Source organism: Podarcis tiliguerta (assembly GCF_965153285.1).
Source record: "Podarcis tiliguerta genome assembly, chromosome: 16".
In the NCBI taxonomy this organism is placed as follows: Eukaryota; Metazoa; Chordata; class Lepidosauria; order Squamata; family Lacertidae; genus Podarcis; species Podarcis tiliguerta.
Window position 1 is genome coordinate 10,548,520 of NC_139549.1, and position 11,527 is coordinate 10,560,046.

At 46.5% G+C, this 11,527-nt stretch overlaps 1 protein-coding gene across 6 annotated transcripts; it reads right to left on the reverse strand.

Moving 5' to 3' along the window:
- Nucleotides 1-236: 236 nt before the first annotated feature.
- On the reverse strand, nucleotides 237-10,356 carry LOC310667037 (complexin-3-like). 6 transcript variants are annotated; one of them, XM_083418685.1, is made up of 4 exons: nucleotides 10,169-10,356; nucleotides 3,197-3,374; nucleotides 1,973-2,060; nucleotides 237-1,187 (listed from the first exon to the last, which is right to left on the reverse strand). In XM_083418685.1, the coding sequence occupies exons 1-4, from the start codon at nucleotides 10,176-10,178 to the stop codon at nucleotides 981-983; spliced, it is 483 nt and encodes a 160-aa protein (XP_083274811.1). In that variant the 5' UTR covers nucleotides 10,179-10,356; the 3' UTR covers nucleotides 237-980. The 6 variants fall into 6 exon arrangements, with proteins under 6 accessions (XP_083274811.1, XP_083274813.1, XP_083274812.1 ...); XM_083418687.1 differs by lacking the exon at nucleotides 10,169-10,356 and adding an exon at nucleotides 6,429-6,740 and having other exon boundaries at nucleotides 3,197-3,371; XM_083418686.1 differs by lacking the exon at nucleotides 10,169-10,356 and adding an exon at nucleotides 6,429-6,740.
- Nucleotides 10,357-11,527: the final 1,171 nt, after the last annotated feature.

Below are 11,527 nucleotides of genomic sequence, written 5' to 3' on the forward strand. Positions count from 1 at the left end.
TTTCAAACAATTCACCTCTGACACTCTCTTTCTCTCTCCTTCCTGCCCTGTTTCCTCCCAGCTGGCTCTCTCCTACAGCTCCACCCTCCATGTTTCTGATTATCCCCACAAGCTTTATGAAACTCTAAGAATGAACAACAGCCTGGGTCAAATCTCCTTGTAATGGAGGAATAGCAAGAGCCCCTCTTCAGATCATAATTCTTATTGTTACCAATAGCAAGAATGACGGCAAGAGCAAAAGATCAACTGTTTTATTGAGACAAGGGACTCTGAACCCACAACATCACCCCAAAGACAGCAGGAATGTGGACTGTCAGGAGATGGACCATCTTGCCCGGGATCACCCAACCTGGTTGGTGGCCGCTCCCCAAAGCCCCAAGCCCCAAAGCTCCCCAAAGGAGGATCCTTCTCCTCCCACACTGCCCAAAATATCCCAGCACCCAAAGACACGGGGACTGAACCATGGTTCCTTGTGCACAGCGTTGATGTCCTCTGCCACTGGCCAGCTGAGTCCTACTTGTGGCCGCTTTAGAGCAGCCGCGTTCATGGTGGTACCACAGATTTTCTTCTTCAACAGACTTTTGATGCAAAGATCTTGAAGAACCTTGCACTGGCAAGGGCAACCAGGCTGTGTGGAAGGAGCCATCTCATGGAACCTCCTAGAAAAACGTAAACAGTGGCCATGCAGCCAGTTCCAGGTGGCATCATCCTTGATGGCGCCCAACCACTTGTCCCATCAGAAAGCCAGAAATTCTCCTACTGCAGTGGCAGGAAAGCTCTGTCTTACGGGCTTCACGAGACCCACCAGGACACCCCCATCCAACCCACAAGTCCTGGGCTACAGCCTTAAGTTTGGTGGACGCTGGGCCCACGTCAAGACCGTGGAGGGGCTTTGAGGTCCAGCGATCCGCAGTCGCGCATCCCGGTGAATAACAACTCCTGTGTCCGCTGGAGTGAGGGTCCTTGGAAGAGGGGCTCACTCACATGACGGGGCACTGCACTGGGCGCTGCAGCGATTGCACGGCGCTCGCTGCCGTCACCCGCAAGGCGCTGAAATCCAGACCACCGAAGCTGGAGAAGATGGAGCTGGGATCTGTGGTAGCTTTGGGCTTCACAATAGCCAGGAGGTCCTGGGGGAGTTTCGTCTTGTTCCCAACCGCTTCCAGCTGCTTCTTATCTGTCCGGTTCTGGGAGAGGAAGAAAGGGATGCAGGGTGAAATTAATGCTGGACTATGGCTGTCACCCTTTGGGACTGGTAGGACGGAAGGCAAGGAGCCCAACAGCAGATGGCGCCAGTGGCAGGCAGAGCTGGCTAATGATGGCTTTCTCGCCATCCTCCTCTCTCTGTTGACTTCTACAAGGGCAACACTGACTAAGGAGGAGGGAGCCTTTCCACTTAAGATGCTTTGTGTAACGCTAAACCATAACTAATGCTAACCACAGTTAAAGCAGAAGCATCTGACAATCGCTTAAACCTTGGTTTCTTGTGTCACAGGCTAGTTAAATGTACCAGCGGGAGCAGCTGAGCCTTCAGAGTGGTTCTGATATTTTTGCAGATCTGTAGCTTCTGGGCAGCGGTGACTCCTTAACGGTTGTTAATGAGGGCATCCAGGTTTGTGCATAATACTGTGGTTAACATTAACTAAGGTGTAGGAAGGAACCAACTGCAAACCTTGGTCTACAAGAGACTGTTAGCCATAGTCAGTAAACAGTAGTTAGCTGGGGAGCTGGGCTCATATATAACACTAAACTGTGGTTTAGCATACCCTGGTTTAGCAAGCCATGGTTTAGCAAACCATGGTTTAGGTCACTAACTATGGGGAAATGGAGTTTGGAATGCCACAGTTGGGACACCACCACCAAGAAGCCCCTTCCCCTGCAGTCAGTTGTTTAATCTCCGGATATGGGGACAAAGGAAGGCCCCGTTGGAGACAGACAGGGCAAGATGTGTCAGGGAGAAGGCAAGCCTTACCTTGGGCAGCTGGTATTTCTGCCGGAGGTGGGCCCTCATGGTGGCTCGCTCAGCCTTCTGTTGAGCAAAGGCTGCGTCCCGTTTGCTCCTGGAGGAAAAAGAGAATCAAGATGAGCCACTCAAGCACGGGAATGAGATGCTTCTGGAAGAGGTGGGCTCACCTCCTTTGTGGAATTTGTTAAAAGTTTGGACGAGCAACTGCAGGTGCTTTTGTGTGGGTGCTAGACTTCAGCCGTGTGTTTTCCACCACTGCGGTCAAGCGCAGAATTAGCACATGCAGAATTGGGTAGCTGGGAAACCTTGAGAATTCCGTGGAAATCTTAGCATCATCTTCATTTTTTAAAAACGGGTTACTAGCCCTTATGGACGAAAGGGTAGGCAAACTCCTAGGGGCTGAGGTCCCTTGCCCCCCCCAATAAAATATTTGAGGGAGCCAGCCCCCCCGACCACGTTGATGGGCATTGCCATTCCAATGGTGGGTGAGTACCATGTATTGTGATAAATTATGCAGGGCGGGGCTTACCTGCCCCCAAATATTTTATTCAGATTAGCACCTCCGGGCCACACCCATCAGCAATCTTACTTTTCACCCTCCTAGGGTGCTGGAATATGTCCCTGACCTCTGACCATGTCTGGTTGGAGGACAGACAGGGCCATTTCTGAGCATGTGTGGAAACTAGCAAAAAGGGGTGGGGTGGGGTGGGGGGGAGGTTTTCTATGTATTTTCTATGTATTTTTTCTATTCTATGTATGTATTTTCTATGGTTTTTTTTAATTCTTGTTTCCCCCCCTCTTTTTTTCTTCTATTCCATTGTATTTTGTCTTTTTGAATTTTTTGTATTTGTGAAAAATGAAATAAATATTATTTTTTTAAAAAAAGGAAACTAGCAAAAAGTGAAATTTACATCTGTGGCCCCGCCTACTTTGGCCTCTGGCCTCGCCCACCACCTGCATGCGGCCCCCGAGAGGTTGCCCAGAAGGGAATGTGGCCCTCGAGTTGAACCTCCTGACATTCAGAAGACATCTGAAGGCAGCCCTGTTCAGGGAAGTTTTTAATATGTGACATTTTAGTGTATTTTTCATCTTTGTTGGAAGCCGCCCAGAGTGGCTGGGGAAACCCAGCCAGATGGGCGGGGTACAAATAACAAATTATTATTATTATTATTATTATTATTATTAGGGTTTTGAGATCTTCGGTCAGGAAAGGAGTAGAGGGACTCTTACTTGTGCTTTTCGTTGATTGGCGTCTTCCGAGCCGGAGGCTGCACTCGGTTCTTGCTGTTGTGGCACCTTTGGGAGTTGATGCCCTTCTCCCTGGGGAAGTCGGCCGAGACACAGCACAGCAGCTGTCTGGCCGGCACTCCAAACGCCGATTTCACTGCGGACTCCATAGGGAGGACTGCTGAATGCAGGGCAGAGAAAAGGAAGGGAGCAAGGATGAACATGGAGGCTCACAATGCGAAACCCACAATCTTTTTTTTTTTTAAATGAGCATTTTGTGGGGAACCTGTCAGAATTCCTTTGCCAGATGACTAAAACAATACAGTGGTACCTCGGGTTACAGACACTTCAGGTTACATACGCTTCAGGTTGCAGACTCCGCTAACCCAGAAATAGTACCTCGGGTTAAGAACTCTGCTTCAGGATGAGAACAGAAATCGTGCCACCGCCGCGGGAGGCCCCATTAGCTAAAGTGGTACCTCAGGTTAAGAACAGTTTCAGGTTAAGAACGGACCTCCAGAACGAATTAAGTTCTTAACCCGAGTACCACTGTCTTTAAAAGGATTAAATGTGTTTTCATGACGATTCCGGTTTATTTCAGATTAAGCACCCTGGATAAAGGGCCATTCAGTCCTTGATTCCATTCCGCTCTCTGTCACGAATGCAGATTAGGATCAAGGTTTCCTGGGTGCTAAGGCTGGGCGATTGTTTGAAGTCCATATCGTGATATGGTTTGAAGTCCATATCGTGATAATGGTTTCATAATTTCTGACATGGCAATATATTGTGAATCGTGGGGTCAGTGTGTGTGTATTTGTGTGCTATGCAAAAATTATGATGCAGGAAAACCCATGAAGTCGGCCAATGCCTCTACTTACACGTAACTCCATCCTTATTTCAGACATCATGATATATCGGTATATGGCAATGTTTAGCTGGTCATATATCACGATGTTGAAAACCAGATATCGCCCAGTCCTAGGGGGCACAATTTGTTGTCTGCAGGACAAAAGCAGCTATTTTATCTGTAGGACATCCATCGTAGTACAAGGAGAGAGAACCAGTGCCCCACTCACACAGAGTTTCAGAAATATTATTTGAAGCTATATAAGGAGGGGACGCGGGTGGCGCTGTGGTCTAAACCCCTGAGCCTAGGACTTGCCGATCAGAAGGTCAGCGGTTCGAATCCCCAAGATGGGGTGAGCTCCGGTTGCTCGGTCCCTGCTCCTGCCAACCTAGCAGTTCGAAAACACATCAAAGTTCAAGTAGATAAATAGATACCACTCCGGCGGGAAGGTAAATGGTGTTTCCGTGCGCTGCTCTGGTTTCACCAGAAGCGGCTTAGTCCTGCTGGCCACATGACCCAGAAAAACTGCCTGCGGACAAACGTCGGCTCCCTCAGCCAGTAAAGCGAGATGAGCGCCGCAACCCCAGAGTCATTCGTGACTGGACTTAACTTTCAGGGGTCCTTAAGGAGGATAAAGGGCCCTTTGGGCTGAGAATCTGCGGGGGGGGGTGTGAGAGAGAATCTATCCCAGTTAGTTTCCTCTCAACGATATTTGCAGCAAAAAGGAAACTCTTGCAAAACCGTCACAGGTGGAAGAAATTAAGAATGTTATTTGTAATACGAAGTGTGGGGGCCAGGCAGTTTCCCCATGGAATCATATCACTCAAATCATATCACTCAGCAAAGACTGCTCTCTTTGAAGAACCGTCTGGTCCAAATCTTGTTTGAAGATCAAGACCCCCCCCCCAGAAGGCAGAGCAGGAGGAACCATGAAGCTGCCAGTTGAGCAGGCATTTGCAGGTCCCTATAAGAACATAAGAAGCGCCTGGTTGCTGGATCAGGCCAGTTGCCCATCAAGCCCAGAATCCTGTTCTCACAGTGGCCAACCAGATGCCTGAGGCAAACCCTCAATCAGGATTCGAACCCAAGAGCAACTCTCCTCACCTTACTGTATCCAACTGTGAGATCCATACTTAAAGGAGACCCATTGAAATCAGTTGAAATCCACTGATTTCTAGGAGCCTGCTTGGCGTATGACTTCGCCAGATCTCACCCAGTAGACACTGGGCTTCGCAATCCACCAAGGAGCTTCTGACATGCTCTCAACCAAGCCCTAGGTGGGCTACTTTTTCCCCATCGAGGGCCGCGTTCCCTCAGGAATAATCTTTTAAGGGCCTCATGCTGGGAGCGAGTCAGATCCAATGATGGTTGGAGCCAGAGATGCAAAAATATTCCAGGACAACTAATCTGGGATAAAGATCACCCTGCTTCAAATTTAAGAATTCTCAGTCTTTCATATCCTCCAACATTTCTCCGATGAAAATAGGGACGTCCTATTCCCTAATAATAATTTTATTATTTATACCTCACGCATCTGACTGAGTTGTTCCAGCTACTTTGAGCGGCTCCCAATGTATATAACAACATAATAAAACATGAAACATTTAAAACAGGGGTCAGCAAACATTTTCAGCAGGGGGCCGGTCCACTGTCCCTCAGATCTTGTGGGGGGCTGGACTATATTTTGAAAAATAATAATGAGTGAATTCCTATGCCCCACAAATAACCCAGAGATGCATTTTAAATAAAAGCACACATTCTACTCATGTATAAACACGCTGATTCCCAGTCCGCCTGCGGGCTGGATTTAGAAGGTGATGGGGCCAGATCCGGCCCCCGGGCCTTAGTTTGCCTACCCATGAATTTAAAAATACAGGGCTACCTTCAGCTGTCTTGTAAATGTTGTATAGTTACTTACAGTGCTTTTTTCTGGGGGTACGCATACCCCTAAACATTTTTTGAATCTGTGTACTTTTGTCCCTTTACTGTATTTATTTCCCCTGATTTGAACTATAAAATGTTTATTTCCCTAGGGCAAAATGACTCAAGAACATTAAAAAAAAAAAGCACTGATTACTTATCTCCTTAGCACATTATTCCAGACCCTCCAACATTTCTCCAATGAAAACAGGGGTGTCCTGACCTAAGGTAAAGCGGAACATTACGGGATCAAATCAGAAACCGGGACGGCTTCTGTAAATTGGCAACCGTCGCTGGAAAATAGGGACACTTGGAGGGTCTGGTTTTTATGCAGGCTTGACTCTCAGAAAAGTACGGACAAAACCCAAGGAATCAGCCTCCTGCCTCTGGAAGCCAGAAATGTACAGGCACACCCCAGCTCCCGCTAGCATCTTCTCACCTGAATATTGCCCTGTTCCGTAAACTCACCTGGGAACCTGGGAGTCTTTTGTGCTTCTGTCAGGCATAGGTAGCTTGCTAGTCTTCTCTCTCCAAGTGCCCCAGAAAGAAGATTAGAACTCTTGGGCAGCTCAAGCTATTTAAACAGGGATCAGAAGCGACGCAAAGACTCCGGCTGACGCCAAGCTGTCTCTGATCCACCTGGGTGACAGTCAGGCCATCCAGATGGCACCTTGAGCAAAACATCCGCTGGCTTGCCGTGTGGGACACCCGGCACGTGCTGGCAGCCTGTGACACACTGCTCCATTTCCAAGGTATCTCAAACAGCTTGGTGGGGGAGAGCGGAATTAGCTTCGTTTCTGTTTTGTTTTTCCAAATTGCAAGTTCCTAGTTCTCATGCCTTGCTCCAAAATAGGAAAACAAAGCAATTGCCAAGAACTGCTATCAGTACAAACACGGCACATTTGTATTTCTAGTTCAGCGTTTCCCAAACTTGGGTCTCCAGCTGTTTTTGGACTACAACTCCCATCATCCATAGCTAGCAAGGTCAGGGATGATGAGAATTGTAATCCGAAAACAGCTGAAGACCCAAGTTTGGGAGAAACTGTTCTAGTTTATATATGATCAAAACACCTCTGGCCACATCACTCTTCCGAATTTTAACTTACCTTTTTTTAATTCGTTTGCTTGAATGTCACTTCAGTAATTGAATTGTATTATTCAAGAATTCACAGAACCACAGACTTGTAGATTTGGGAGAGGCCACGAAGGTAATCTATTCCAACCCCCTGCAATGCAGGGGTCTTTTGCCCAATGTGGGGCTGAAACCCACGACCCTCAGTTTGTCTCATGCTCTACCAAATGAGCTATCTCTCAACTCCCATATTAAGAAGACATCTTACTGTCTTTCACCTGTTGAGGACTGGTGGGTCGAGGAATACATGCAGGAAGTATCTTCACCTGATTAAAAAAGAAGTACCACCTTTTTAAACCCTTTTTAATATAAAAAATGTATATTTCAAAGTGTTAAATGAAGGAATGGTGCTAGTATTAAGACTTCATTGGGTGAAATGTATTTTTAAAAGCAGGGCTTTTAGAAACACAACTTTTAACTGGCTTTCAAGGTGCTCCCTGGTTCATAAAGTACCAGGTTTTTAAATTTCACCCACAAAAATTCGAAGATCGAGGATTGTGGACTGAAAACTGTCTTGTACAATGTCACAAAACGAATTATCTATGGCTTTTCATAGAATCATAGAGTTGGAAGAGACCACAAGGGCCATCGAGTCCAACCCCCTGCCAAGCAGGAAACACCATCAGAGCACTCCTGACATATGGTTGTCAAGCCTCTGCTTAAAGACCTCCAAAGAAGGAGACTCCACCACACTCCTTGGCAGCCAATTCCACTGTCAAACAGCTCTTACTGTCAGGAAGTTCTTCGTAATGTTTAGGTGGAATCTTCTTTCTTGTAGTTTGGATCCATTGCTCTGTGTCCGCTTCTCTGGAGCAGCAGAAAACAACCTTTCTCCCTCCTCTATGTGACATCCTTTTATATATTTGAACATGGCTATCATATCACCCCTTAACCTCCTCTTCTCCAGGCTAAACATGCCCAGCTCCCTTAGCCGTTCTCCCTTAGCTTTTAAACTATGCTGTTTAAACTGGAGAATATCAGTTATTGGGCAATATACAAAAATTGTCAACAAGCCAAGAATAAAATCAGTTTCCAAGGAAAACGTTCTTCTATCCATGATCAAACCTATCCATGCGGATTGCATTATTCATTCCTAATATATTAGCCTCGGATGTCTCGTGGACAAAAAACAAGGGACACGGCTTGCAAATGCCTTGACGCCAATGCACAGGATCATTGTCTCTGAGTCGCATCTCAACCTTACGCTCTTTGCCAACCCGGTGCCCTCCAGTGACTTGGGACTGCAAATCCCATGCGACCACAAGAAGACATCACAAGCTTTTCTTTTGCAAGAGACCAAGGAACTTTTTAATTTTAAGAGATGTGTAGAGCTCTCAATTCTGCACCAATGGAGAGTTTGGGCTCCCATCACCCACTTCCAGGCAGAAATACCTCCGTGTTTCTGTATTAGGCCAAGTGAATCGCATGACACCCCCCTCCCGCCCAGGTTACTCAGACATCTCCCCTTCCCTCCTTTTGCTCTAAGCCGCTTAAGTATAACCCAGGTCTGGGTCCTACCACCTGCCACGGCTTGTCCTTGGCCGGAGAGTCCCCCAGCTCATTGCGCTGCAATCTGTTTAGCGCGGCCTAAAACCCAACTGGTGCGTCAATCTGCTCTGAAGCTCCGCTCTTGATGGATTGCTTTAGACAGGAAAGCCTACAGCAAATGCGCCAACTTGGGAGCCAGGCTGCGGGCAGAGAATACACGGGGCACACGACCCACATCAGCAGAAGGAGGCCATTTTCTATGTCCCGGAGATGTACCCTCCAACTTTTCAACTTCCTTTTCCAGTGCATCAGTTCTGCTAAAGATTCCCTCTGCTGTTCGTTTAGAGGGGAAACATTGATCGTGCAAAATTTCCCACGCCAAGGAAGCTGCAGTCTCTTGTTGTGGCAGAGTCTATTATGCCAAGACTCTCATGCCTAGTCGAGGTTTTGTTATATGGAGGAAGATAAGGGAGCCTGGGAGCCTATGTACAGTATATGCCGGCTTCTAACAAGCCCGGATCAATAGACCTATACTTCCATCAGAGGAATATGTGGCAATACCTATTACTTGGCATAAAGTATCTCCGGCCGCAGTACTTGAACACGCGACATGTAAAGGGCAAAAGCTGCAAGACATATTAATTACATACTGCTTTGCAGTTAGCTTTCCCTTGGCTGAGTCACAATAGTCCAGCGTAGATTTCTGGGCTAAATTTAGCAATGGAGTTCTGGGCACTTTAACTGAAGCCACGTTAAAACGGCAGAGAATCCATCGGTCAAGATGGTCTTCTAAGCCTTTCGTATCAGTTAAGAATGCCAAGCCAAAACAGGTGCTCTCCCAGCTCCTGTCCTCCAATTAAAATACATGGCTTTTGAGCCAACACAGAAGTAAAACGGGTATGCCCCTTGCCTGTATGTAGCAGTTAGCATGAACTGCTGAACCAACTGACTGTAAAACTATTCAGGATAAAAGCTAATCCCACTAAACCCCGTTCTATAGATAAACATGTGAAGAGGCTTTGTCAAGAACTGAATTGACTCACCCCATCCATATAAATATAAATATAAATATAAATATAAATATAAATATAAATATAAATATAAATATAAATATAAATATAAATATAAATATACAGTGGTGCCCCGCAAGACGAAATTAATTCGTTCTGTGAGTTTTTTCGTTCTACGAGTTTTTTCGTCTTGCGAAGCACCAATGTGTATTGACGGTTTCCCATACGAATGCATTGGCGGTTTTAAAAAAAAAAAGGCGCAAGACGTTTTCGTCTGCGAAGCAAGCCCATAGGGAAATTCATCTTGCGAAGCAACTCAAAAAACGAAAAACCCTTTCGTCTAGCGAGTTTTTCGTCTTGCGAGGCATTCGTCTTGTGGGGTACCACTATAAATATAAATATAAGAGAGATCCTCAGTTGCTTTCAGGCTTTCATTGTATTTTCATTTCATCTTTGTATGCATTTGATCGGTCACACTTATTGCTTTTACCGTATTTTTTGTATGTGTTTATATCAATAAATAATCTATAAATACAAGACTAGAACAGACCACAGAGCTCAAGCACAAGCAGCCTTACTCGTCGCCATCTTCACCTGGAAGTCCTATTTATAAATATATATAACCCGAGCATGGATTGAAGAGGCTCAACGGCCATGAGGAAAGGCCTATCTATTTGTTTCTATGGCAACCACTTTGGACTAGCCCAGGGGTCAGCAACCTTTTTCAGCCGTGGGCCGGTCCACCGTCCCTCAGACCATGTGGGGGGCCGGACTACATTTTTTTGGGGGGGGTGAACAAATTCCTATGCCCCACAAATAACCCAGAGATGCATTGTAAATAAAAGCACACCTTCTACACATGTGAAAACACCAGGCAGGCCCCACAAATAACCCAGAGATGCATTTTAAATAAAAGGACAAATTCTACTCATGTAAAAACTGGGCATGTTTAGCCTGGAGAAGAGGAGGTTAAGGGGTGATATGATAGCCATGTTCAAATATATAAAAGAATGTCATATAGAGGAGGGAGAAAGGTTGTTTTCTGCTGCTCCAGAGAAGCGGACACGGAGCAATGGATCCAAACTACAAGAAAGAAGATTCCACCTAAACATTAGGAAGAACTTCCTGACAGTAAGAGCTGTTTGACAGTGGAATTTGCTGCCAAGGAGTGTGGTGGAGTCTCCTCCTTTGGAGGTCTTTAAGCAGAGGCTTGACAACCATATGTCAGGAGTGCTCTGATGGTGTCTCCTGCTTGGCAGGGGGTTGGACTCGATGGCCCTTGTGGTCTCTTCCAACTCTATGATTCTATGAAAAACACGCTGATTCCCAGACTGTCTGCAGGCTGGATTGAGAAGTTCATTGGGCCGCATCCGGACCCCGGGCCTTAGGCTGCCTACCCCTGGACTAGGCAAACAAAGGCATTATGGTAACATAGAAACTGGTTTGGCAAGATTCCCCTTATACATTCTAACCTCACAGATGCAAGATGACAGGTTCTGGAAGGGGACCTAGGCTGACCCCACAAACTCATCCGGACCTCCATCCAGCCTGAACACCTCTCAAAAAAACTCGTAACTACACACGCATTTTACACAAGTCAATGAGAAGTACTTGGACCCCATCCCATGAAAAACCTTATCCAGGGAAGCAGAACTAAACCCCCCTCTTCCGACACACACATGGCTTGCTGTGGGGCATTTTAACACCCACCCCCAGAAAGTCATTTGTATATTTTTGCAGATTACATCAAAGGAGTTTCAAGGGTTGTTTGTAGTTTAAGACTTTGCACTTGTTTTAACAAATTAACACACTAGCCCTCTAGAACAGATCCGCGAGAGGGATCAAGAGCAAGAACAGCCAACGGGGATCTGCCATGGGTCAGCCCTCGTGACTTGGTCATTTAAGCCTGAGGGGATGGCCCAGCCCAGCTGACTTGC